The 14100-nt window shown below is 50.7% G+C and overlaps 1 protein-coding gene across 1 annotated transcript in view; it reads left to right on the forward strand.

Moving 5' to 3' along the window:
* Window positions 1–749: 749 nt before the first annotated feature.
* The window catches only part of LOC149351447 (uncharacterized), a 36891-nt gene continuing 23540 nt past the window's right edge, over window positions 750–14100 (forward strand). The window contains exons 1-2 of the mRNA XM_089575610.1: window positions 750–861; window positions 10501–10610. Of these exons, the coding sequence (XP_089431736.1) occupies window positions 750–861; window positions 10501–10610 (222 nt within the window). The remainder of the gene's footprint in view (window positions 862–10500; window positions 10611–14100) is intronic.

Raw genomic sequence — 14100 nt, forward strand, 5'->3', positions numbered from 1 at the left:
TGTGATGTGGTCTTGAACTCACAATTGTAGTCTTCTATTGGTGTTACGAAATCACCATTGCATTCTCTTCATTTTCTTTCATGCGAGATTTTCTACCGTAAATTTTTGGTGCCACGGTTAAATTTTGCTTATCGCCCTCCGGCTGCTTTATCGACGGTACAATGCCAACAAGTTTCCATATCGACCCCGTAAACGCCAACAACGAACCGCAAATGTGATCTGAACTGTAAATTAATAGAAGCTTCTCTCCTGTGTTCTCTTCTTTTACAGATAAATTCAGTATCACAATCGCTGTAAATTCTAGGCCTCCTAATCTTCCACCACGAATCTATCTTAAGAAGAAAATACCTACATGACCTATTGTACGCAAAAAGCCATTTTGTATATAATTCGCCGACTTTTGGTGCCTTTCGCAACGCTTACTGATTTATAATATCGTTTATAGTACAATAAATTAAAAATTATTAAAAATTTGCTAACCAGCTTAGTACTTAAAACAATTAACCGAGTTTCCGATGTCCGCCAACACTGGTAATACTATGCCGCAAAAGCCATATTTTTACACCCAAAATCCTAATTTTGAAAATTTTTAACGTGCTCGCTGAAACACCTGGTATACACTTTAACCCTCCCTACGCGGGGCCATCCTCATGATTAGCGACAACGCACTTCCAACACGAAGAGCAGCCTGCACGTTCTGCCTGCCGGTGTAGATGCGGAGAAGAAAGAAGATTGCAGGGAAAAGAAGGATGGAAATTCGGCAGAACATCCCGTCAATACCTCAGACGGGGCCCGTGTTCTGCCGGCTCTGCTTCAAAGGTCGCGAAATCGACGCCCTTATGGTGGCCTGCCTTTGCACAGGTGAGCCCTAGTGCCCCAGCGGCAGCGAAGCCACTAACCACGCTGACGGGCGCGCTCGTGGTGACGCCCTTAAGCGCACACGTCACTGGCCTTTTGCTAAGGTCAGCTTTAACCCAAAGCGATGCGTCGATGAGAGCGCCACTTTCCTGAGCAATGACGATGTTCAAACATGCACTACATGGCATGATGATACTGCACTCTCCTCTACGCTTGGGCCCGTTTCGCTTACTATATGCAATATTCAGTAGCAGTTGAAATGACCGTACTTGCGTTGAGGATAGCGGCAGAAATTTATGGCAGTATGAACAGAATGAGGGATAGAATCGCCTTGCTCTTGAGCAGCATTCTGTAGTCACGCAGCACGCTACAATCAATCCGCTGCGTCGTCGTAATACGCTGTGTAACTGGTCAGAACATTGCCTCTAATTTCGTTTTTGCACTGCTTTAGAGGTTATAGTAACCTCCCTTTACTCTGTATCTTGCCGTGTCGCGTACTGAACTCACTTATTTGAATTTTTTCGACGAAAACACAAAGTGCTACCCGAAATACATAACTTCAGACGAACTGCTGGGCTAGTCGGTTGTGCATGCTTCAATTCCTCACAGCGCACACACTAAACGCGGACAGAAAAAAACACACCACAAGCACTGTGGTGCATTTCTGTCCGTGTCTTTTGTGTGCGCTGTTGGGAACTGAAATTTAACTTCAGTCCTGACATTTCGTAATAATCGTAACAAAAAACATTGTTTAGGAGGTAACTTCGGCTTTGACGAAGGTTTTGCGCAACTACTTACGTTATCGATAGCAGCAGAGGATTGTTTTGTAGAATAAATTTTTTGAGGGAAACGTTAACAACGGAAGACAACGGGAGCGCGATAGTATTACGTCACGGCCTCCAGTATTACCCACTACTAGCGAGCGCATTCTCCTTCAATATTTTGTTCTTGTCTGTGGGCACCAGCTTCTGAGCTGATGAGAAAACTGAGAGCGCGCACAGACAAGACGCTTTCTATTACCTTCTCATCATCGTTTTCTTTGACTGTGGCTCAAGCTCCTTCTCAATATGAAGCAGGGAAAGCGACCCGCTCATTCGTAGCCAGCTTCCGATGTTGGGTTCTTTGTTTGCATTCATGCCGAGACTTCGTCATAAGCAGTTGCTTCGATCTCAGTCAAACCATAGCGAAGCCTTCTAACTAATCCGTTACGTAAACGTGGCCGCCCGTTAGTTGATCAGAAAGTTGCCTCAAAGCCCTTATTATGACTAAATACGGACTTCTGCCGAAAGCTGTACACTCACTGCCGGCAGCGGGATGCAATGGATGGAGTAGGTAAGCAGGATTCTAACCACTTTGAACCCTACAAATGGGAAGCTCCGTGCGCAGCGGAGCAGAACTCTCGTTATGGCGCCAAGACCCATTATGTGCGTCGAGGCACCGGTTTCAACTATCATCCCCGTTCAAAGGTGCGCCAAGAATGCTTCCACTGCAGCATAATCACTTCGTGTCTGATTCTCATCATGCGGATTCGCATAACTCAGGGCTACCTACTGCGATTGAAAGAATTAGAAATTTTTTATGAGGTCGTCAAGTCTTCATTTTTAAAGGGGGGGGGGCAAAGCAGAAACATTCAAGCACATGCGCAAAAATAACAGTATTGTTTGAGTAGGGTTTTATACTTTACCCTTTGACCTTACTGCGCGGATGACATTGTTGCAAACTGGACTGTACAATCACGCCCATGATCCCATACTAAAGTGGAGGGAAAGGTCGCTTCTGTCTTCTCTTAGTTGTAAAGTGCTGTAGCGTGTCTTGGAAAGGCCATGGGTTCGATTCCTGCCTGTTTTCGCAGTAAAAGCTCTTACAGGGAGCTCAACAGCGATTATGTTGCGTGATCCATCCCCATAGCCACAGCTGAGCGCGCGCTAGCCCCGAAGACGACGAAGACAGCGCGAGTCGTGCGCAGGGGTTGCTCACCTGACCGGTCCCTCGGCAGACTCACGAGCACGAGCGTTCATCTTTTGCCCGTGGCTGCTTCGTATTCTTTACGGCTCAGAGGAGATCGAGCGGGGTGGGCAGCTCCTTCGCCATGGCAGACGCGGGACCATCGAATCAGCCGCAGTCGACAGCCGAGATTCGGCGCGCTCTCCAGCATGAAAAGCGTCGGCAATGGCTGAATTCAGCCGTCCGTGAGAGCGGCACAAAACACCGTCACCGGATGAATGCAGAGTGTATGTTCGGGAGAGGAACTCATCCAAACTAGCTGCCGCTTGGCCGTGCCGGGACCGTCGACGAAGCCGCCGCCTTCTAAACATGCGCTAACGGATGAACAGCACGCTCGCAGTTTGAACAGCAGCGGCAACGCAGTCGCGTAGACACTAATCGCTTAATTCTTCGTGTTAATCAGCAGCTGCGTTGCTGCAGTTTTGCAGCGATAGCTGTTAAGTGCCCGTTCTGTGTTTTCGCGTCGTAGTAGTAGTCCTTGTCTGTCGTAGTCGTCGGCGTAACCGGTGACTGCCTTGCCATGGGAACCACTAGAGGGTGGTTACCGTGCAAGCAGGAAGGTACCACGTGATCGGAGAAATGCGTAACCGGTGGGCTGTAACCACACGAACCATCTGGAGGTTGGTTACCATGGAAGAAGGAATCCCCAACCGGAGGATGGTTACCCTGGAAGGAGGAGGGTATGGCGAGAGTATAGGAAGGCATACCACGCTAACCATCCGGAACGTGGTTACCGTGGAAGGAGAGGAAAGGGGATGGTGAGAGCGGAGGAATGTACCACGGTAGATCTGCGATAGCTGCTGCAAAACGTGCCGTCAGGATCACAGCAGGCGCTGCGCTTCTAGAGCGGCAGACTTGAGAGCGTATCTATACGAAAAGCGACTATGTGTGGAGAACTAAAAAGAGCGCCTTATAACTACACAGATGTGAGGTTGTTCTCGTATTGCTCTACCACAACATATCGTAAAGTACAAACACCTGAACAGCGGTCGCTTGAATCTGGCGTTAAGCATTGGTAACCGTCCTGTCAGTTTTTTTTATGCGAAGCATACTAAAATAGCCCAACCCAGCTCCTCGAGCGCGGCGGTGTCGTTACCATTGACCTTTCGTGACCTCCATGTCATACCACGTGATGCGTGACGTCACAGCAGATGAAAAACGGGGGCCCAACTCGCGCCGTCGCGCGAGGCGTCGTGACCAAGGATGACCACGTGGTTCGTGACGTCACAGCAGATGAGAAACGAGGGCCCAGCTCGCGCCGACGCGCGAGGCGTCGCGACCAAGGAGGACCACGTGATGCGTGACGTAACGACATAGGAGAAACGGGGCCCCAGTTCGCGCCGTCGCGCGAGGCGTCGCGACCAATGTGTTTCCTGCTTCTGCCGCTAGGTGCGCTGTAGTGAACACGTGATGCTGGAGCGGCGGTATACAAGGGGGTGCGCCTGCCTCTGCTAGGCGTACACGGGATAGAGATGCCTCCTGGAGACAGGGCTGCTCGTTGGAATGAGAAGCAAAAGTTGCGGCGTGCTACAGAGACTGATGAAGAGCGTGAAGAACGCATAGCCAAGCGGCGTGCTCGATATGCAACTCGGCGACAATATGCTTCGCATATGACTAGGCTTAACCTAAGCTAAGCCTCAGCCATTTTTTCTTTTTGAAAACCATCTCGTACCTAAGTAAAACACGTTTTTGGGCAAGTTGGTAACATTATTGATTCATACCTGCAGCGAAGAAGTGCAAACACAAAGAGAAGGAACATGCAAAAGCACGGACGAAGACTGCACTCACAACTGGTTTATTGGGAAAATTTTCGGGCATAAAAAAGGCTCATGCGTCTGCGCGCAACAGAGAGGATAAAACCCCCACAACCACGTGCCAAGGTAACACCACAAAACATTCATCGTATTGCCGTGAAAAGGTTTAATTCCGAAGTGTGCATAAAAACCGAAGCATCACTAATGCAACAATCTGCTCTTTTCGTTATATGAAAGGCCTCCAGGAGTGCACGTGCGGGGAGCACCAAAGGAATTTAAAGAAAAAGAAAATGTGCTCTTTGTTAAGCACTGCCAGTCATGCACGACATGCTCGCCACGTTTCGACAGTATTAGAATTTTAGGCAGCAGCAAGTATCAAACGGCACGTGAACTCCTGGAGGCCTTTCATATAAAGAAAAGAGCAGATGGCTGTACTAGTGATGCTTCGGTTTTTCACGGCAATGTTTTCTGGTTTTACCTTGGCATATGGTTGTTCGGGTTTTATCCTCTCTGTTGTGCGCAGACACGTGAGCCTTTTTTTATACCCGAATTTTTTTCCAATAAACCAGTTGTGAGTGCAGCGTTCATCCGTGTTTTTGCATGTTCCTTCTCTTTGTGTTTGTGCTTCTTCGCTGCAGGTATGAGTCTCTTTCTACTTGATCAATTATGTATTTTCTTCGGCTTCAGATAAGAATATTCCTCTATACGCTTTTCTTCCTTTCATGGGCTATTGGCTGTTACTGTAATCTGACCTCAACAAAACTACATTTCCCCAATTGCTGTCGCAACACAGAAAGCGTGTATACGTGAGTGCTTGAGCGTGCATGTGTCGTGGACGTGGTTGGGCTATGTACACACTCATACATAGTGGCCAGGCTCGTCTTGGAGGTAAGAGAAAGCTGATGCAATGTCGAATATTTTACAGTGGCGAATGAATAAAATTATTATTCACAGCAGCCCAGGAAACACGGACAAAAGGGAAGAATAGTCAAAACGAGCGCTTGTTTTCTCTATTCTGCCCTTTTATCCGTGCTTCCTGCGCTGTTGTGTATAATGAATATCTACCAACTCGCCCAACTTTTTTCACTCATGAATAAAATCACATAGTTAACAACCACCCGCCAGACAGCACGGTTTTTCTTCAGTGTGGGAGCTTACCTTTCCAGCGACAAATGGCTGCACTAAACAAACATGATGTCTAAAAAAAAAGTAAAAAAAAATTGAAGCGCTGTGCACATATGAACATGCGTTAGCCCTGCATGCTGTGGGGTTTAAAAGGGGGAGATAAACACGCTCTCCCCGTTTAACCGCGGCTGAGCCAGTTCAAAACCGCGCGGACCCCACCCCGTGGTCGCGTACGCTACTGAGCGCACGCCGACCACGGCGGGCCGTGCTCTACGGGAACAAAGGAACGACACACTGGCTGACACAAACAAGGCATTTATTGCTATAACAACAATAACGCCAGCTAGCAATAAATACACTGAGGAATCTAGGATGTCCGACTCACCAGCACGGCTACGAGCGAACGTTCGCCCACGCTAGGGCAAAGGGATAAGCTCCGAGGCCAGACGGGACAGGGTGGCGGGAGCAAGTTCCGACTACGAGGCGCCCGCGGCCAAGAGCGGAGCTTTGCGCGTGAACGTCCACACGCTATCCTGTCCCAGGGAGAAGAGAGCTAGCCTTCCCCCGCGCGCGAGCGGCAAAACACGCCATCCGTGGCGCTGCTGTCGCTGCGACGCGAGCGCCCTCCCCTGTTAGCTAGAGTAACCAAACTAAAGGGAGTGCTTTTCGGGGGCAGCTAACAACAGTGGGGTGCAATGCGGGAAAGTGAACGCAGGGGACCAAGGCGTCCCCACATCCCCCCAACCTTAAATAGACCCACGCGCCTGCAAGTTACATGCTATGGAGGAGTCTCCTGGTCTTCATGCACTTGAGGTAGGTCGTGCAGCGGAGGTCACGCCGACAGCGTGCACGCAGTCTTCCGCGGTATTCCGAAGGCGGCGTGAAGGTCTCCGCTGGGACGGCTCGCATGGCCCGTGGACTACGTGTCCGCAGGCCCGCGAAGAGGTGGGCCGGCTGACCACTGCAGGCCAGGATTCTGCAGTAGTCGCCAAGGTAACAGCAGCCGGACGTGGCTGCTGTCTGGTCTCGCCACGGCTGCCCCGGATGGATGCGGCGAACAGGATACAGGCCGCTCCGTCGCAGCAGGCGGCAGCGAGACGATGTGCACAGGACAGCAAGCCGCAGTGGCTCCAGATCTGTAAAATTTCCGAAACACTCCGCATGCCTTTAACGTAGGTCACGGGAGGGGAAACGGCGTACACAAGGGCCTGGTGGCTCAATGCTCAACTCGCTAGCAAAACGTGTCGGGCGGCAGTGCAACACAAAGTTCGAGTGAACAAAGCCCTTTCTTGAGTTGAACGAGAACGCTCAGTTCATGCGAGGTTAAAAAAGAAACGGGTGGCCAGCAAAGTGCGCCCCCTCTCAACACCACGGTCCGGTGGTCGTGTCACTTTTGACAAGGTGCAGGCAGCTATGAATAGCCTTAGGCCTCACCACCATAGTGACGGTCGACGACCCCAACAAAAGAAAGACCCGAAACGGGTTTCGTGCGCGCAGCCGCGAGGAGACATCAGCTTTGTGGGGTGGTCCTCCCCGCTCACTGCACAAAGCAGCTTCTGAGCGATCGGCGCCCGCCGTATCGGACGGTGTCGGAGCGCCCGGTGCCGAGCTGCAATACCAGCGAGCTCGTATGGGCACCCGTGGCCCCAGGCCACCCGGCTCCCGAAGCCGCGACTCCCAGAGTCGAAAAAGAGACAGCGAGCAAATATATACAGAAAACCCGGACCACCCACGCGGCTTCCGTACTCACTCGCTTCGGGCTCGGCAACTCCGCGGGCGCTAGGCCTCGCGCTCCCTCGATGCGGACCAAGTGGTTCTTGCGAAGAAACTCCAGGAAGAAAACTTCACAGAAAAAAAAAACATGCTCAGCATGTCGAAAAGTTCAAACATGCTGCAGCGCAATACACCTCGCTCTCAAGAAAGCATGCCGCAGGTCCTAGCGATCAAAATTCACACTAGGCCTACCACTTGTCAAGTCCGGACAAAGAGCGTTCCTCGAACCGAACTGACAGTCGTCCAATGTTCCAAGAGCAGGCCCCACGTTGGGCTGCCAGATGTGGGGTTGGAATGGGGGGGATGAATTTGTTCTCCCCGCTTAAGCGCGGCTGACATAGTTCAAAACCGCGCGGACCCCACCCCGTGGTCGCGTACGCTACTGAGCGCACGCCGACCACGGCGGGCCTTGCTCTGCGGGAACAAAGGAACGACACACTGGCTGACACAAACAAGGCATTTATTGCTATAACAACAATAACGCCAGCTAGCAACAAAATACACTGAGGAATCTAGGATGTCCGACTCACCAGCACGGCTACGAGCGAACGTTCGCCCACGTTAGGGCAAAGGGATAAGCTCCGAGGCCAGACGGGACGGGGTGGCGGGAGCAAGTTCCGACTACGAGGCGCCCGCGGCCAAGAGCGGAGCTTTGCGCGTGAACGTCCACACGCTATCCTGTCCCAGGGAGAAGAGAGCTAGCCTTCCCCCGCGCGCGAGCGGCAAAACACGCCATCCGTGGCGCTGCTGTCGCTGCGACGCGAGCGCCCTCCCCTGTTAGCTAGAGTAACCAAACTAAAGGGAGTGCTTTTCGGGGGCAGCTAACAACAGTGGGGTGCAATGCGGGAAAGTGAACGCAGGGGACGAAGGCGTCCCCACAATGCACATCACTTTTACACGTCGTGTTACTTGAGAGATAACGGACGAGACTATGCTGCACCAGGGTTGTCCGAGACCACACCGAGGGCACGCAATGAACCCGAAGGGTGATATCTCATTGACGCTTTTGCATACTGTGTACCGTGTTACCGTTAGACAAGCACCGGGAGCCCGGCCACCGCCGGTGCGCACGCCCTGATTGGTCCAGAAGCGACAGGCACGCGCGCAGCTGCCAAGTATCATGGCTCTTTCTGGCACCCTCAAGGGGACCTGCGCATGCGCACTGTCGTCGTAGGTTTCCGGTACTTCGGTAAAGGTAACACGGTACACGGTATGCTAAAAGTGTTCAATACCTTTGCCGGCGGTGAAAGAGCGCGACTCGGAGGGGACGAGAACCAAAAAGGTGACGCAGTGCTAACTCGTGACCCGACAACGTGCCAACTAGCTCAACAACTTGCAGCCTTTCTCAAAAATATATAACCCACGATGTTTGATTCTAAGACGTGCACTGGCGCTTCTGTAGTACCCGTTAAAATTCTAGGCTGCGGAGAGGTGGAGGAATTAGTTCCTTTCACCTCCGAGATGCTTTGAACGTGATACAAAACTGGCCATACCACCCGGTCCAGAACAAGCCCACCGTTAGGTGGGCTGAATATGTTTGACAAATGCCGTGCCTTGGTCGGGATTGCCAGTATGTTTTCGCCATCGTGTCAGTCGCCTCCGTTCGAGCACTTCTACCGGCATACGCTGCTGAGGCCGGCGCACAAACGCTTTTTTTTTCTTTTTGCCGTCTTCTCTTCTCTACACTGGCACTTTTCTGGCATTGTGGTAATGACTGAGCCAATGGGACTTTGGCTTCCTATGTATAACACCCCCTACTTCACTTGTTCACATTCGTTTCAGGGTGCCTAGAACCAAGTGTCGTCAATGCTGACTCCACGCCTAGACTTTATCACCTTGATATTTCCTATCGTATAGTGGAAGGCACAGGTGCGAACCGCGCATTCCTCCCTATTCTCAGCCAGGCGTATTACGCCACGCTGCTTCTTTACGGCACGCAATTCCCATGAAACCCACGCGAACGCTCTCGCTTATCGTAAAAGGACGCCGCCAATATTGGTTCCGAAATTTGCGTTTCACGAGGTGTTCGACTGCGGACCGAAAGCAGCCACAGAGACACCCTTCCGATAATATCGAGGGGGATATCACTTGCACTGCCATACTACATCAGCAGGCTTTTGCACCTCGACATATTCGCGCTGAGTTAGCCGCGAAAACTTGATAAGGTTCCTGGGTGCATCGCTGCATTCTATGTTAGCCTCGCTCCGTGCCTTTGAATTCCTCTACTCTAAAGAGGCCAGAGCCAACCAATACATTTTTCATGTCAGCAAACTTTTACACTTTGGTCTGCGTCGTAGGTATGCTCGTGGTTTTAGATATACTGCACATTGATTTATTGCGATGAATTTCCTTGTAGACAGAGACAATCGGTAACCTGCTAATAAACTACAAAGTATTGCCTGTTTGAAATGTCATCAATGCCGATTCTTCTTCATTTGTGTCAGCAAGTAGTATACATTTGGGAGCTCTTTTCAGAATAAATATTAATGTAGAAATCAACCGAAGGCAGACGGAGTCCTAATTTTCTAGTTTTACTGCACTTAAGAAAGCATTGATTTTTGATAATGAGAAAACAGTAGTGCTATACAAATGTACTGAATACGCAGCAAATATTAGCACGTTTACTCGTTTCGTTTTTATCTACGTCACAAAAGCTAGGTGTTGGTCGATTTGAGCACTAGAACAATGCTTTTGTGCTGGCATCGATATTCAAGATCTAAAGAAAGATAAAATCACGAAGTTCATCAGCCACATTATAGACAAATGCGAAAAAGAAAAAATTCCGCACCCAGCAGTCGTACACAAGGCGCTGTGGCTATGAAAGTTTCAACTGAAGTCGGCAGTGCCCTCTTCGCCTGGAGAATCAAAATATCGGATTAGTCAGTTATCAAACTGTCTAGGCGTTGTGCAAATGCGGTGAATTTGTTCAGCACTGTCTAAGCCCTATGGCCTATGTGATGGCTCAGTCAGCTGACTCTCGTTTCAGGTGACAACACATTCGTGCACAAATCCTGCATCGAGCGAAGCGTGACACAGAGTGGCGTCACTAACTGTGAATTTTGCGGCTACCGCTTTCGCATACGGACAGTCTCTAAGGTGAGTTACTTTCTTGTAGCGTCGCGTGGAATTTATTGTTGTGGAGCTGCATGGGGGGCTATAAGAGACGCCCTTAACGGCAAGCTCCATAATCAATCCGACCACCTGAGGTTCTCTATGAGCACTGATATCAGGCAACACATGGTCGTTCTTGTGTTTTAACCTGTCCCTAATATGCGGTAGCCGCTACCAGGATTCGATCCCGCAAACTTGGCTCAGCAGCCGAAATCCATTGTCATTGCACCAATACGGCCGGATTAAGCGATACAAGCAATTGAGTAGCGTAAATATAGAAAATAAGAAAAGTAGCTGTTGGACGTGTAACTCAATAAACAAGCATAATATGAAGCTCAACCTTTCATTTTTTGTAGATTATCAATAAGGGCATGTCTCTCGCCGGCCTGTTTGGATGTATTCATGTTGATACTGTACGGCACAGAAAATTATATATGTTAGAGCAATAAGCAATAGTGGTTCTAGTTCTCAAGATGTAGTCCAGAAATCAAATACGAAGTGAATATATCAACCTCGACGTCGCATACTCGTCTTTAGCAGGTGCGCCTCTAAGTTAGGAAACTAAAACTCGTCTCCCAATCGAAAGAGTACGGCACAGTTCACTGCGACTCTGACATGACACCTTCTGGAATTCAGTACGAACCAAAACTAGGTCTTCCGACGCCGTCTGAATTCAGCCCGCTCAGCCGAGAATCAAACCCAGACACTAAGGCCAACATTTTGGAGAATTCCAAGGCCATTGCTTTATTGCAGCTGCCACTGACACGCCTAAATTGTGGTTCATGCCACCTCTGCGTCAAACACCTCTACACCTCTTGCAAATGTGCTCATTCTGCGGCAAAGCCATGTTTTTTACTCAGAGCAACTCGCACACTGACTGCTCCGGAGCCGAATGTCAGTCACTCGTGGGTTGATACACAACTTCCTGCCCCTTGGAGTCAATAACTTGCTACTGCTGCAAGTACGTTACTCATCCTCGGCTTGAAGTGCATCTTTTTATCGCCTGCATTTGGCGTACGCTTCGGCGACCTTCTAGAGACATCCCTCTTCCGCGCTGAAAGGCCACCGCGAGGGCCACTTACGAGGCGAAGGCCTAAGTGACAAAGGCCGGCCGCTTTAGCTCCTGGCCGTTATTTCGCCAACGCACTTTTCTCTCTCGTTTTTATTTTTTTCCTTCCGCGAGTCCCGAGCTGCTCGGACACTTGTTTATTCTGGAGAACAAAGGAAGCGGACTTGCGACACGGCCGAGGTATCGAACCGCGGCGTCCTGGTAAGAGAACGCAGAGCACGCAGGATGCGCGACCGGGCCGGCCGCGTCCGCTAAGGCTGTCCGGCAACCGGCGTCACAATGGCCGGCGCGCCAGAAGCTGCACACAGAGGGAACAGGGCGAGTGGGGGAAGCCGTTGCTGACGCCGTAGCTTTTGTCACGGCCGACTCAAGAGTGCCTCCCTTTTCTCAACGCAAAGTCGCCGAAGCAAACGCACCTACAAACTGAGTGCTTCCTTCCTCCGGTCAAACGCGTCGAAAGAAACCGTGGCCCGCAGAAAGTACGGCTCGGACGCTTTTTGGGAGTGCCGGGTCCCTTGCCCCCTTAGAGCGCCATTGTGCGCACCGCATCGATTTCGATAAGAAATGGCGCGTCTGCTCTTGGCTACAGGCCGGCGTCACTGTGCGGCTCTCGATTGATGTGCCGCACGTGCTCAGCGACTCCCCCGCCCGCGAGCCTGAGGCGCGGGCGCAGCTCGAACGTCACATTGCGTCAGCCCGCCCGGCTCCTGCTTTCTCTGCTTTCGCAAGGTCGTTAAAGCCTTACGCCTGGCGGGCGAAACGTCAATAAATTACCATCGAAAGTAAGTGATTTTTGACGGATTAACGAGTATCTGCTATCTGCTTTCTTTTCTTCCGCTGTCGGCCTCGCCCGCCCCGCTGTCGTGAGAGCAAAAGTGAGCTAAGCCGCTTTTCCCTATAGTTGCGAAATGTAAATAATGCGCACGTGCTCGCCACTCCCCACATCACATCACCATGAGCAACGTCGGGCTCCACTTCACATTTATGTTCATTCGGCAGCGAGCAACTTGACTGCAAGCCTGAGCACCCGGCAGTGCTACCTCCCGGGCCTTAACGCCTCTTGTGTGCCTTGCTGGAAGCCTGGCAGAAGTGCAACCTTACTCAGAAATGTACACCCTACCCAGGTTTGCTTCTTGGGCCATAGAGCGTAACAGATTTCTCGAAAATGTGCAAAACTTTCACCCCGATCCTTCTGAAACTTATTTCTGCGGATGCTACAAGAGCCCTCCGACACGGCTTAGAAGCAAAGCCGGTGAACTGTATAATTTTCGCAAAGGCTGCATATGCGATTTTTTTTTTCAGATCTCTAAAACATGGCTTTACACAACTGCTACATAGTCACTGTTTTCAAACAGTCGAACAATGTGTCGGTCGTAATTAAACAAGCACCGCAATCCTTTGAAGGCCTTTGGCAGCCCTTAGCGCTTATTGCCCGCATTACAGCACTGCTTAGGTCACACCAAACGCAGTCCACTTGATGAAAGGGGAAAACGCAAGCACAACGTATACGCCCGGCGTCAAAAGTTTGCTGGGTGCACAAGTCCTGAATAGAGTTTATTTTGTCCCAGAATTGCTGTAACCTAAAATCGAATCCTGGAGCCTGCTAGAGTGCGAGGACACGGCACACTGCTTGTCATTTTTCACGCAATATGCAGGAATAGGTTTCTTCATCGGCGACTCGCGTTCCCCGTAAACTTCCTGTCAGACAGGCTGTTCGTGCGGATACTCACTTCTGTGAACGTAATTCTGCGCTAGCTCACCACACCGCCATTATTACCCAGGTTAAGTCAACTAAAAGATCAATACCTTATCCCCTGATCTACGATTATGCCCGTCTGGCGCCGCCCCCGGCCTCACTATCTCAGCTAACTTCCTGACCTCACCACTCAGCCCGAGACTCCGCCGCCCCGGGCAACGTTTTCCTTCCTTTCGGGTGCACTCTGTCACTGCAGGAGGCCGCCGGTTGTTCTTTGAATTAATTCAACTGAACAAGACCGTTTCCTGCTCTTTATTTCAGCTAGGTTGCTATAAACTAGTGTTGTTTCTCTTCACCTCAGTGCACTGTTCTTGTGTCTTAGCGTTACGCCTCTCATGCTCCTCTTCATCAATTGTGGCGCTATTCTTAGCCTTATTTCGAGCTTTTTCGCGTGCTTCTGATTTGTGACCGCGTGGGTTAGTTCCAACCAGGAGACAACCAGACTGGTGAGGGGGACAAAACAGAGGTGGAGAACAACTGCTTAGGTTTGGTTTATTGGGGCTTAACGTCCCAAAGCAACTCAGGCTATGAGGGACGCCGTAGTGGAGGGCTCCTGAAATTTCGACCACCTGGGGTTCTTTAACGTGCACTGACATCGCACAGTACATGGGCCTCTAGAATTTCGCCTCCATCGAAATTCGACCGCCGCG

Source organism: Amblyomma mixtum, chromosome 3, assembly GCF_055824585.1.
Source record: "Amblyomma mixtum isolate Tamu chromosome 3, ASM5582458v1, whole genome shotgun sequence".
Lineage (NCBI taxonomy): Eukaryota > Metazoa > Arthropoda > Arachnida > Ixodida > Ixodidae > Amblyomma > Amblyomma mixtum.